This window comes from Henckelia pumila, chromosome 2 (assembly GCF_033568475.1).
Source record: "Henckelia pumila isolate YLH828 chromosome 2, ASM3356847v2, whole genome shotgun sequence".
NCBI lineage: Eukaryota > Viridiplantae > Streptophyta > Magnoliopsida > Lamiales > Gesneriaceae > Henckelia > Henckelia pumila.
In genome coordinates, this window is record NC_133121.1 from 168631328 (window position 1) to 168644973 (window position 13646).

Below are 13646 nucleotides of genomic sequence, written 5' to 3' on the forward strand. Positions count from 1 at the left end.
GTTTGAGAATGATACTCACCGTTTGGTACACGTACTATTAATCCATATTAACTTATCCTATTTTAATGCGGATATGGATCATGTCGATCAGTTTCACGGATATAAATCCATGACTCTTTCACAAGAAATATACTCTATTACTAAATGATAAAGAAAATCGACTCATTTACAATTAGTAAGAAGATTAAAAGAAATTTAATCACTTTGGATTAGTGTCAATACAAAAGGTAGAATTCTCAATACTATAATCTTTAGGAGGAGGCAACAAGAATTTTTATCTCTTTATCATGTTTTCAAGTTCACCTAATCTATCGAACTCTTCCATTTGCACCAAAAACCGCTTGAGCATCTCAAACACTAGCTCGCTCACATGCCTGCCTCTCACCAACATCTGCTTACAACAATCAAACGCCTCTTCGACTCGCCCACGGGAACATAGCCCAGTTACAAGAAGGTTAAGAGCATGGTTGTGTGGACACTGCCCTTTCTTCACCAAGTAGTTCCACAAATCCAAACCAAGATCAACTCTACCATTCTCGCAGAAAAACTTCATTAACATAACGACCATCCTTGTTTTTGGCACGAAGTTTTTCTCGAGAATTTTTTAGTAATGTTGGATGATACCATCAATACCCATCAACCTCATTAATCCCAAGAACATAGTATGATATGTGACATTGTCAAGCTCGATGCCTCTCGATCCATCTCTTCCATCAAGGCCGCAGCAGAGATGACATCCCTTGATCTGATGAGGGAATTCATGCAAGCATTATACGCCCCTGTATCGGGCTGTAGATTTCTCTTGGTAATGTCATCAAACAACTGCTTAGCCTTGGTGATATTCCTAGCCAACCCCGCTCCATGTATCAATGTGGTTATGGTTTCTAATGTGGGCAAGCAAATTAACACGCTCCATCTCTTCAAAAAGTCTAAGAGCATCACCAAAATGCCCTTTCTTAGAATATGCATCGATCCTAATGTTGTACGTAACATTGTTGGGCGTAAAACCTCTTCGTACCATCTCATGATAGAACAGCTCTACAGCAGTAACATCACCTGATTCCTTGAACCCCAACAGCAAAATATTCATGGTCTTGATGTCGGGGGCATACCGCATATGCATCTTGTTGAACACAGATTGTGCTTCTTTCATCTGTCGCTGAGTGCAAAATGCTCGAAGAAGTACGTTGAACTCATTCGTACCAAATCTCTGTTGGAAAAAAATCGGCGGTCAGATCAATCACGATTGATACCCGGTGCAGCGGAAGTTTAAAATTTTATCATGGAACAATTCCATGGTGTGGGTATCAACCATTCAACGATTAAATTATTGTGTGTGTAAAATTCAAATAACAGTTATTAAATTTTACCTTCAATCTCGCAACGAGATTACTGGACACCAACAGATTTTATCTGCTCTTGTTGTCTCTCCCTGGAACCGATGAACTCCTTCAATCAGGTCCACGAACAGAGGTTTAATCCCTATGATAGATTGCACTAGAAAATCTATCAGAAGTTTTCTGCGAAGAGAATAAACGAATCTGATTCGTTATTCCTTACTGCGATTCAAAATCACAGACCGGAAAATCTCGGGCAGAGTATGGGGAGGGTTCGGCCGAAACAATCTTTGAGAGGAACTAGGGTTTTCGATTTTTGCTCTAAAAAATTATGACCTGTTGTGTGTAATTTCTGTACTGAAATAACTTATTTATAATGCAGGCCACTAACACCTTAGGGCCCATTAGTCATAAGTTAGGGCCCGACAAGCAAAGCCCGCACGTTCAGAAATTAATATAAAATTCATCGTGACTCCGATTGATGAACCGATTTCACCAATGTGCACAGAAACCATTTCTGCACATTTTAAAGTCAAAATAAATTTTCCTGAATCCGAATTCAGTGGTTTCCAAAAATGTACATCCCTATGTCATTTTAGGAAATCCTACTCCCTTACTCTTAAGAAGTCCAACTTCTTTATTCATTAAATTTAACTCTTTAAATTTAACTATCTCAACGGGGATTAAAACTCCATTACACTGTGTGACCCTCAATGGTTCAGGGATACAGCTAGCCGTGGGCTCACAACTCCTTGTGACTCGGAACAACACTTTCCGACTTGCCCAACGAATCATGGTAAAGCGCCTAGCAACATCGCCCCATGATTCCCTAGGTATCACTGATAGTGCCTACAAGAACCAGTAGATTTTGGTTAGCGTACAGTACGGTCCCTTCATCCATATATCCCGATCGAATCAACAACCATTGGTATATCGAGAGTCGCTCAAGATTCGATAACTATGCAATACATCTTGAAGATCAAATTAGTGACATCGCATGTGCTACTAAGAAACCATTTCTTAAATCACATCAAGTACTCTGGCCAGAGATTTGTCACACTAATATCTCCTCAGATCGCATAGGATATCCACACTCGCAAGTATGTGGTGAATCCTTGACAACAATGCATTGACTCCTATATGTGTCGTAACTGTACCCAATCTCAACACCTGATGACCCCCATAGAGTCGGTAAACGAGTCAAAGCACAGCACTAGCATATAGAGTCTCCATGATGTTTCAAGTCGTAAGGACTAATGGTGTACAACCAAAACCGCGGACTTTATCCACTCGATAAGTGATAACCACTTGGAAAGTCCGGATAGGGTAGTTCGATTATTCATCCTATGAATATCCATTTGCATGCTTCGAACATCTCCATGTTCCCTACCAATGAAACGTGGTACTCCGCATCGCAAATGCTAGTCTCAAACTCGAGCGATCCTTATCCTTATTGTCGGACGGCTCAATCGACTAGGAACGGTTTTTAGAATATACAGTGACTATAAGATGTATTTCATGATAGACATCTCCATGTTCTACCACATCTTACATACACTATAGTATATTCAAGGTCTTTATCAAAACAACAATAGTATATCACAATATAACAATATGAAGTAATATAAAGTCATTGCCATAAAAGTGTAAATAATATTAAACAAAAGATTGTTTATACAAAGAGTCATCAAAGCCCATAGCCACACAGTTGGCTCACTAGGCACCCACTCTTACAATCTCCCACTTGCCCTATAGCCAACTAGTCATACTACGTAGACCCATTGCTTCGCGATGTTTGTCAAACAATGGTCCTGGCAAGGGCTTAGTAAGCGGATCAGCGATATTGTCTGCAGAGGTCACTCGTTCGACAATGATGTCTCCTCTTTCCACAATCTCCCGGATTATGTGGTATTTCCTCAGTACGTGTTTGGATCTTTGATGAGACCTTGGTTCCTTTGCTTGAGCAACGGCACCCGTGTTGTCACAGTACACCGGGACTGGACCAACAAATTCAGGAATGACGCCCAACTCTTGGACGAACTTCCTCATCCAAACGGCCTCTTTAGCAGCAGCTGATGCTGCAATGTATTCAGCCTCAGTGGTGGAATCCGCTGTGGTGTCCTGCTTGGAACTCTTCCAAGAGACAGCACCGCCATTGAGCATGAACACAAATCCAGAGGTTGACTTCGAGTCATCCACATCACTTTGGAAGCTAGAGTCGGTATAGCCTTCCAATTTGAGTTCTCGTCCTCCATAAACCATGAACATATTCTTAGTCCTTCGCAAGTACTTAAGAATGTCCTTCACGGCTTTCCAATGCATTTGACCAGGATTAGACTGATATCTGCTCGTGACACTCAGAGCAAATGCTACATCCGGTCTGGTAGATATCATCCCATACATGATACTACCTATAGCTGACGCATATGGTACATGTGTCATATTCTCTATCTCTTCATCAGTCTTGGGACACATAGACTTGGATAGAGAAACTCCATGACACATGGGTAGATGTCCTCTTTTGGACCCATCCATTGAAAACCGTTTCAATATGGTATCGATGTAGGTTGATTGAGTGAGTCCTATCATTCTCTTAGACCTATCTCTATAGATCTGTATCCCAAGAATGTAGGATGCCTCTCCCAAATCCTTCATCGAAAATCTACCTGATAACCATATCTTTGTTGACTGCAACATCCCTACATCATTCCCAATGAGTAGGATGTCATCAACATAAAGTACTAAGAATGTCACCGCATCCTTAACTACTTTCTTGTACACGCAAGGTTCCTCCGGGTTCTTGATGAAACCAAAATCTTTTATTGTTTCATCAAATTTCTGGTTCCAACTTCTTGATGCTTGTTTTAGACCATAAATTGATCTCTGAAGCTTGCATACCTTATGCTCGCTTCCCATGGATGTGTACCCCTCAGGCTGCTTCATATAGATTTCCTCCTTAATGTCTCCATTAAGAAAAGCAGTCTTCACATCCATTTGCCATATCTCATAGTCATACCATGCAGCTATGGCAATTAGGATTCTTATGGACTTGAACATTGCAACTGGTGAAAAGGTTTCGTCATAGTCAACTCCTTGCCTTTGAGTATAACCTTTAGCCACCAATCGCGCCTTGTAGGTCAATACCTTACCATCAGTCCCAAGCTTTCTTTTGTAGATCCATTTACACCCTATCGGAACAATTCCATCGGGAGGATCTACTAAAGACCAAACTTGGTTTGTATGCATCGAATCCAATTCTGACTGCATAGCTTCAAGCTGTAAGAGTGGGTGCCCAGTGAGCCAACTGTGTGGCTATGGGCTTTGATGACTCTTTGTATAAACAATCTTTTGTTTAACATTATTTACACTTTTATGGCAATGACTTTATATTACTTCATATTGTTATATTGTGATATACTATTGTTGTTTTGATAAAGACCTTGAATATACTATAGTGTATGTAAGATGTGGTAGAACATAGAGATGTCTATCATGAAATACATCTTATAGTCACTGTATATTCTAAAAACCGTTCCTAGTCGATTGAGCCGTCCGATAATAAGGATAAGGATCGCTCGAGTTTGAGACTAGCATTTGCGATGCGGAGTACCACGTTTCATTGGTAGGGAACATGGAGATGTTCGAAGCATGCAAATGGATATTCATAGGATGAATAATCGAACTACCCTATCCGGACTTTCCAAGTGGTTATCACTTATCGAGTGGATAAAGTCCGCGGTTTTGGTTGTACACCATTAGTCCTTACGACTTGAAACATCATGGAGACTCTATATGCTAGTGCTGTGCTTTGACTCGTTTACCGACTCTATGGGGGTCATCAGGTGTCGAGATTGGGTACAGTTACGACACATATAGGAGTCAATGCATTGTTGTCAAGGATTCACCACATACTTGCGAGTATGGATATCCTATGCGATCTGAGGAGATATTAGTGTGACAAATCTCTGGCCAGAGTACTTGATGTGATTTAAGAAATGGTTTCTTAGTAGCACATGCGATGTCACTAATTTGATCTTCAAGATGTATTGCATAGTTATCGAATCTTGAGCGACTCTCGATATACCAATGGTTGTTGATTCGATCGGGATATATGGATGAAGGGACCGTACTGTACGCTAACCAAAATCTACTGGTTCTTGTAGGCACTATCAGTGATACCTAGGGAATCATGGGGCGATGTTGCTAGGCGCTTTACCATGATTCGTTGGGCAAGTCGGAAAGTGTTGTTCCGAGTCACAAGGAGTTGTGAGCCCACGGCTAGCTGTATCCCTGAACCATTGAGGGTCACACAGTGTAATGGAGTTTTAATCCCCGTTGAGATAGTTAAATTTAAAGAGTTAAATTTAATGAACTAAGGAGTTGGACTTCTTAAATAAGAGTAAGGGAGTAGGGTTTCCTAAAATGACATAGGGATGGACATTTTTGGAAACCACTGAATTCGGATTCAGGAAAATTTATTTTGACTTTAAAACGTGCAGAAATGGTTTTTGTGCACATTGGTGAAATCGTTTCATCAATCGGAGTTACGATGAATTTTATATTAATTTCTGAACATGCGGGCTTTGCTTGTCGGGCCCCAGCTTATGACTAATGGGCCCTAAGGTGTTAGTGGCCTGCATTATAAATAAGTTATTTCAGTACAGAAATTACACACAACAGCTCATAATTTTTGAGAAGCAAAAATCGAACCCTAGCCTCTCAAAAGTTTCGGCCGTCCCCTCCCTGTCCTCTGCCCGAGAAAATTCCGGTCTGTGATTTTGAATCGCAGTAAGGAATAGCGAATCAGATTCGTTTATTCTCTTCGCAGAAAACTTCTGATAGATTTTCTAGTGCAATCTATCAGAGGGATTAAACCTCTGTTCGTGGACCTGATTGAAGGAGTTCATCGGTTCCAGGGAGAGACAACAAGAGCAGATCAAATCTGTTGGTGTCCATTAATCTCGTTGCGAGATTGGAGGTAAAATTTAATAACTGTTATTTAAATTTTACACACACAATAATTTAATCGTTGAACGGTTGATACCCACACTATGGAATTGTTCCATAACAAAATTTTTAAACTTCCGCTGCACCGGGTATCAATCGTGATTGATCTGAGAGCCGCGTTTTCCAACAGTGGTATCAAAGCTAGGTTGCTCAGATCAAACGATTAAATTAATCAATTGTACAAAATTTTTGAGTCTCGGTTTTTGAAACAAAATAAATATTTTTAAATAAAAAAAAAAAAAAATTTTCGGGGCAAAACCCGGGCAGCGATTGGATCGCTGCCCGGTGGGGCAGCAATTGTTGCTGCCCCGGGCGGCGCACGGCGCCGCCCAAAGGGGGCGCACGGCGCCGCCCAAGGCGGCGACCGTCGCCGCCGCCCAAGGCGGCGACCGTCGCCGCCCAGGGCGGCGCACGGCGCCGCCCAGCGCAGCGCTGGGCGCTGCGCAGGGCAGCGCTCGGCGCTGCCCAGGGGCGGCGCTCGGCGCCGCCCAGGGCAGCGCACGGCGCCGCCCAGGGGCGGCGCCAGGCGCTGCCCTAAGGGGGCAGCCGGGCTGCCCCCGGCCCGCGCCCCGGGTGCGGGCCGGCCCGGGAGTGTCCCGGGCGGCCCGCGGGAAAAATTATATTTTTATTAATTTTAATATTTAAAATTTTATTTTTGGTCCGGTCAAAAATTGTTTTTGATTGGTTCACGAGATTTCGGATCGAATTGTTCGAGTCCGTAAATTTTAAAATTGATTTTGGATAAATTTGAATTTTTGGAAAATTTTAATATTTTATCCGTAAATTGAATTTTGAAATCAATTATTTTGGTACAATTGATGATAAGATATGATCTTATGATATATTAAGTAAAATATGATTTTATTTGTAAAATTGGATTTTATAGATAAAATATGATTTTATTTGATATAGAGATAAAATATGATTTTATATATAAAATATGATTTTATCTTGTTTAAATTTGAATTGCCACAGCATGTTATCCAATAAATTAATTTTGAATTAAATGTTATTGGATAAGGATGATCGATTGCCATGACCAATTTTGTAGGTGTATGTTAGGAATTTACATTTTGTCTTTATTATTGTTGGTTTTATTAATGGGCCTGGTTTATGGCCCGATATGAATGTCATATGTAATAAAAGTGGGCTTGGTTTATAGCCCGTTCCCACCCCCTAAAAATGTATCCCCTACTTGTCATTGTTATTTATTGTAAATACATTAGATTTAGTGGGAGATCAAGATTTGAAGATGGTGGGCCCAGCGGACAATGAAGACTGAAGAAATGTAAATTGGAAGCATATGTAATAGGATTGCATTTGCATACTGCATATTACCTAGGATTGGACTAAGACCCGTGATTGGCAACCACGGGTCAATTAGAAATGGAATCGATCATCCTATATAATATGTGATATTATGATTGTATGCATGTTTAGACATAAATTGCGTGAATCCGGCAATGCATGCAATAAATTAAATATGATGAGACAAATATTTTTATAAATAAAATCCCTCATTTTAAATATGATTTAAAATTTATATCAAGATAAATAAAGGAAATTTAAATATTGTTTAAATGTTCCTACCTTCCATCAACGGTCAATGTATGTGATGCTACCCGCGGATACGGTCCGGCTCATATTATTGGGGGGGCCCGTCCGTCGGAAAGCTGTACATTGGATCGACAAATGTTGTAAGTTGGGTGGAACTCCCATGGGATCGGCTCATATTATTGGGGGATCCACATGGCGACCGTCCATCACAACTTAATATTGATGGGTCATCTTGACATGTCACTTTAAACGGCGTCATATTATTGGGCCCTTATTGGACATGAGGTAAACACATGGGGGTTGCTTTGGAAGCAATTGGGCTCTACCTTTTGAGAATTATGGTTGGCTGATATTATTCGGGACCATAAGTTTGTCAATTGGACTCCATGTTCTCACTAAGGAAAAAGTTTCCCGTTTTCACTAGAGGGTGGTGAAATCGTTAAAATAGTGGGAGTGAGATTCATAAAATTAAATTCGCCTATTTTATGTCTTAGTAAATTGTTAAACAATCATTGATATATGTCTGTTTTCCTTTTCAGTATTTCATACAATGAATTCGCGAAATCCATTATTCTCGATCCTCGAACAAAACAAGCTGACTGGCGCCAACTATACGGAATGGTTCCGGAAGTTGAAGATTGTCTTAACTTCGGAGAAAATGCTCTACGTGTTAGAGAAAGCACCTCCGAAGGAAGCACCAGCTGACATAAGTCCGGAGGAATTGGCCAAACTTGATGCATGGTGTGACCATGACATCAAGACCAAATGCTATATGCAAGCCTCGATGTCTGATGAACTCCAGAGGCGATTTGAGGACACGGTGAATGCTGCTGACATTCACGCGCAACTCAAGGAACTTTTTGGGGCTCAGTCGAGGGTTGAAAGGTTCTCTACTGTTAAGGAGTTGATGACGTGCCGCATGCGTGAAGGGACTTCGGTCCGTGATCATGGGGTACGAGTGATTTGGCTCATACAGAAGTTAGCGACCCTTGATTTGGTGTTGGAGCATGAACTCAATGTGGACTTGCTGCTTCTATCTCTTCCTTCTTCATTTGATGGATTCGTGATAAATTTTAATATGAACAAGATAGAGGCCACCCTTGAAGAGATGGTCAATATGCTTGTTACATATGAATCCACACTTAAGAAGGATAAGCCAGCTTTCTTGGTGGGCTCCTCATCTTCTGCTAAGAAGGGGCCAAGTATGAAGGGCAAGACACGTTCTGCCCCACCCAAGAAAGTGGAACCCGAGAAGAAGCAAAAGACAAAGGCTTCAAACAATGGAAAATCCAAGGATGTTTGCCATTACTGCAAGAAGCCGGGTCATTGGAAGCGCAACTGCAAGGAGTATCTTGAGCAGTTAGGAACTGCAAAGGGTATGTTCTATATCGAAATAAACATGTCACTTAATACAACTTCTTGGGTATTGGATACCGGATGTGGATCTCACATTTGCAATGATTTGCAGGTGATGACAAGAAGTCGCAGGCTTAGAATGGGTGAGACCCAGCTGAGGCTCGGGAATGGTTCCAGAGTTGAAGCTACGGCCATTGGAGATGTTTGTTTGATTTTGCAGAATGGTTTTAAATTATTGTTGAGAGATGTTTTATTTGTGCCAGATTTAATTAAAAACATTATTTCTATTTCTATGCTTGATAGAGATGGTTATTCTTGTAATTTTGTGAATGGGATTTGCAATATTTACAAGAATGAATGTTTAATTGGAAATGGACAACTTGAAAACGATCTATACAATTTAAAACTAAAAGACGTTCCAGTGAATTGTATTGACAAACCGGCGACAACAAACAAAAGGAAAATCGATAGTCAAAACCCGGCAAACCTTTGGCACGCTAGACTAGGTCATATTTCCTCAAGGAGGATGAACAAGCTAGTGGGAGAGGGCATGTTTGATATGTCTGATATTAACTCTCTACCTACTTGTGAATCCTGCCTAAAAGGAAAAATGACTAAATCTCCTTTTAAGGGGAAACCTGAGCGTAGTCAAAATCTGTTGGATTTGATCCATACAGATGTTTGTGGACCATTTAGAGTTGGGACTCAATATGGCCACACCTACTTCATTACCTTTACTGACGATTATTCAAGGTATGGGTATTTATATTTAATGAAATATAAGTCTGAAGCATTTGAAAAGTTCAAAGAATTCAAGGCTGAAGTAGAAAACAAGCTAGGTAAAAGTATTAAAGCACTTCGATCGGATCGAGGTGGAGAATACTTGAGTACCGAGTTTTTGGACTATCTGAAAGAGAATGGGATTCTCTCTCAGTGGACTCCTCCTATGACACCACAGCTTAATGGTGTATCGGAGCGTCGTAATCGAACTTTGTTGGACATGGTTCGATCTATGATGAGCTTCACTGAGCTTCCACCTTCATTTTGGGGCTATGCGCTTGAAACGGCGGTATTGTTGTTGAACAACGTCCACACTAAAGCAGTGGACAAAACACCATACGAGTTATGGAATGGCAAAGCTCCTAAGTATTCGTACTTGAGGATTTGGGGATGTCCTGCTTACGTGAAGCGGACAGTGGGAGATAAGTTGGATAGTCGATCCAGCTTATGTTATTTTGTAGGGTATCCGAAGAATTCAATCGGATATTATTTCTATTATCCTGCTGAAACAAAGGTGTTTGTTTCTAGGAATGCCACCTTCTTGGAGAAGGAATTCTTATTGGATAAGAAAGGCGAGATGATGGAACTCGAAGAAGTTCGAGAAGAACCCGAAATACAAAATAACGATCCTACACCTCAGGAACCATTGCTGGACACGCCTGCACCTAGAAGATCCGAAAGGACTTCTAGACCTCCAGTTCGATATGGTCTTCTTCTTGAAGGGGATCAAGATGAACCCGACATTGGATGTGATCCAAGAAACTTCAAGGAAGCAATTTCTGATGCGGATTCGAATTTATGGCTTGAAGCTATGCAGTCAGAATTGGATTCGATGCATACAAACCAAGTTTGGTCTTTGGTAGATCCTCCCGATGGAATTGTTCCAATAGGGTGTAAATGGATCTACAAAAGAAAGCTTGGGCCTGATGGTAAGGTATTGACCTACAAGGCGCGATTGGTGGCGAAAGGTTATACTCAAAGGCAAGGAGTTGACTATGATGAAACCTTTTCACCAGTTGCTATGTTCAAGTCCATAAGAATCCTTATTGCCATAGCTGCATGGTATGACTATGAGATATGGCAAATGGATGTGAAGACTGCTTTTCTTAATGGAGACATTAAGGAAGAAATCTATATGAAGCAGCCAGAGGGGTTCACATCCATGGGAAGCGAGCATAAGGTATGCAAGCTTCAGAGATCAATTTATGGTCTAAAACAAGCATCAAGAAGTTGGAACCAGAAATTTGATGAAACAATAAAAGATTTTGGTTTCATCAAGAACCCGGAGGAACCGTGCGTGTACAAGAAAGTAGTTAAGGATGCTGTGACATTCTTAGTACTTTATGTTGATGACATCCTACTCATTGGGAATGATGTAGGGATGTTGCAGTCAACAAAGATATGGTTATCAGGTAGATTTTCGATGAAGGATTTGGGAGAGGCATCCTACATTCTTGGGATACAGATCTATAGAGATAGGTCTAAGAGAATGATAGGACTCACTCAATCAACCTACATCGATACCATATTGAAACGGTTTTCAATGGATGGGTCCAAGAGAGGACATCTACCCATGTGTCATGGAGTTTCTCTATCCAAGTCTATGTGTCCCAAGACTGAAGCAGAGATAGAGAATATGACACATGTACCATATGCGTCAGCTGTAGGTAGTATCATGTATGGGATGATATCTACCAGACCGGATGTAGCATTTGCTCTGAGTGTCACGAGCAGATATCAGTCTAATCCTGGTCAAATGCATTGGAAAGCCGTGAAGGACATTCTTAAGTACTTGCGAAGGACTAAGAATATGTTCATGGTTTATGGAGGACGAGAACTCAAACTGGAAGGCTATACCGACTCTAGCTTCCAAAGTGATGTGGATGACTCGAAGTCTACCTCTGGATTTGTGTTCATGCTCAATGGCGGTGCTGTCTCTTGGAAGAGTTCCAAGCAGGACACCACAGCGGATTCCACCACTGAGGCTGAATACATTGCAGCATCAGCTGCTAAAGAGGCCGTTTGGATGAGGAATTTCGTCCAAGAGTTGGGCGTCATTCCTGAATTTGTTGGTCCAGTCCCGGTGTACTGCGACAACACGGGTGCCGTTGCTCAAGCAAAGGAACCAAGGTCTCATCAAAGATCCAAACACGTACTGAGGAAATACCACATAATCCGGGAGATTGTGGAAAGAGGAGACATCATTGTCGAACGAGTGGCCTCTGCAGACAATATCGCTGATCCGCTTACTAAGCCTTTGCCAGGACCATTGTTTGACAAACATCGCGAAGCAATGGGTCTACGTAGTATGACTAGTTGGCTATAGGGCAAGTGGGAGATTGTAAGAGTGGGTGCCCAGTGAGCCAACTGTGTGGCTATGGGCTTTGATGACTCTTTGTATAAACAATCTTTTGTTTAACATTATTTACACTTTTATGGCAATGACTTTATATTACTTCATATTGTTATATTGTGATATACTATTGTTGTTTTGATAAAGACCTTGAATATACTATAGTGTATGTAAGATGTGGTAGAACATAGAGATGTCTATCATGAAATACATCTTATAGTCACTGTATATTCTAAAAACCGTTCCTAGTCGATTGAGCCGTCCGATAATAAGGATAAGGATCGCTCGAGTTTGAGACTAGCATTTGCGATGCGGAGTACCACGTTTCATTGGTAGGGAACATGGAGATGTTCGAAGCATGCAAATGGATATTCATAGGATGAATAATCGAACTACCCTATCCGGACTTTCCAAGTGGTTATCACTTATCGAGTGGATAAAGTCCGCGGTTTTGGTTGTACACCATTAGTCCTTACGACTTGAAACATCATGGAGACTCTATATGCTAGTGCTGTGCTTTGACTCGTTTACCGACTCTATGGGGGTCATCAGGTGTCGAGATTGGGTACAGTTACGACACATATAGGAGTCAATGCATTGTTGTCAAGGATTCACCACATACTTGCGAGTATGGATATCCTATGCGATCTGAGGAGATATTAGTGTGACAAATCTCTGGCCAGAGTACTTGATGTGATTTAAGAAATGGTTTCTTAGTAGCACATGCGATGTCACTAATTTGATCTTCAAGATGTATTGCATAGTTATCGAATCTTGAGCGACTCTCGATATACCAATGGTTGTTGATTCGATCGGGATATATGGATGAAGGGACCGTACTGTACGCTAACCAAAATCTACTGGTTCTTGTAGGCACTATCAGTGATACCTAGGGAATCATGGGGCGATGTTGCTAGGCGCTTTACCATGATTCGTTGGGCAAGTCGGAAAGTGTTGTTCCGAGTCACAAGGAGTTGTGAGCCCACGGCTAGCTGTATCCCTGAACCATTGAGGGTCACACAGTGTAATGGAGTTTTAATCCCCGTTGAGATAGTTAAATTTAAAGAGTTAAATTTAATGAACTAAGGAGTTGGACTTCTTAAATAAGAGTAAGGGAGTAGGGTTTCCTAAAATGACATAGGGATGGACATTTTTGGAAACCACTGAATTCGGATTCAGGAAAATTTATTTTGACTTTAAAACGTGCAGAAATGGTTTTTGTGCACATTGGTGAAATCGTTTCATCAATCGGAGTC

At 41.2% G+C, this 13646-nt stretch overlaps 1 protein-coding gene across 1 annotated transcript; it reads right to left on the minus strand.

Annotated features, from left to right (window-relative positions):
• Positions 1–274: 274 nt before the first annotated feature.
• On the minus strand, positions 275–1153 carry LOC140878916 (pentatricopeptide repeat-containing protein At3g61360-like). Its single transcript, XM_073282539.1, has 3 exons — positions 854–1153; positions 642–745; positions 275–527 (listed from the first exon to the last, which is right to left on the minus strand). Exons 1-3 carry the CDS (start codon positions 1151–1153, stop codon positions 275–277), a joined length of 657 nt encoding a protein of 218 aa, XP_073138640.1.
• Positions 1154–13646: the final 12493 nt, after the last annotated feature.

Bases quoted from the DNA above. Each gene is read 5' to 3' on its own strand.
- LOC140878916 (XM_073282539.1), bottom strand. From the start codon at position 1,153: ATGAAAGAAGCACAATCTGTGTTCAACAAGATGCATATGCGGTATGCC. The intron at 746-853 runs GTTGGCTAGGAA...TTCCCTCATCAG, and splicing joins ACATTGATACATGGAGCGGG to ATCAAGGGATGTCATCTCTG. The intron at 528-641 runs GTTGATGGGTAT...CGAGAATGGTAG, and splicing joins ATGTTCTTGGGATTAATGAG to AGTTGATCTTGGTTTGGATT.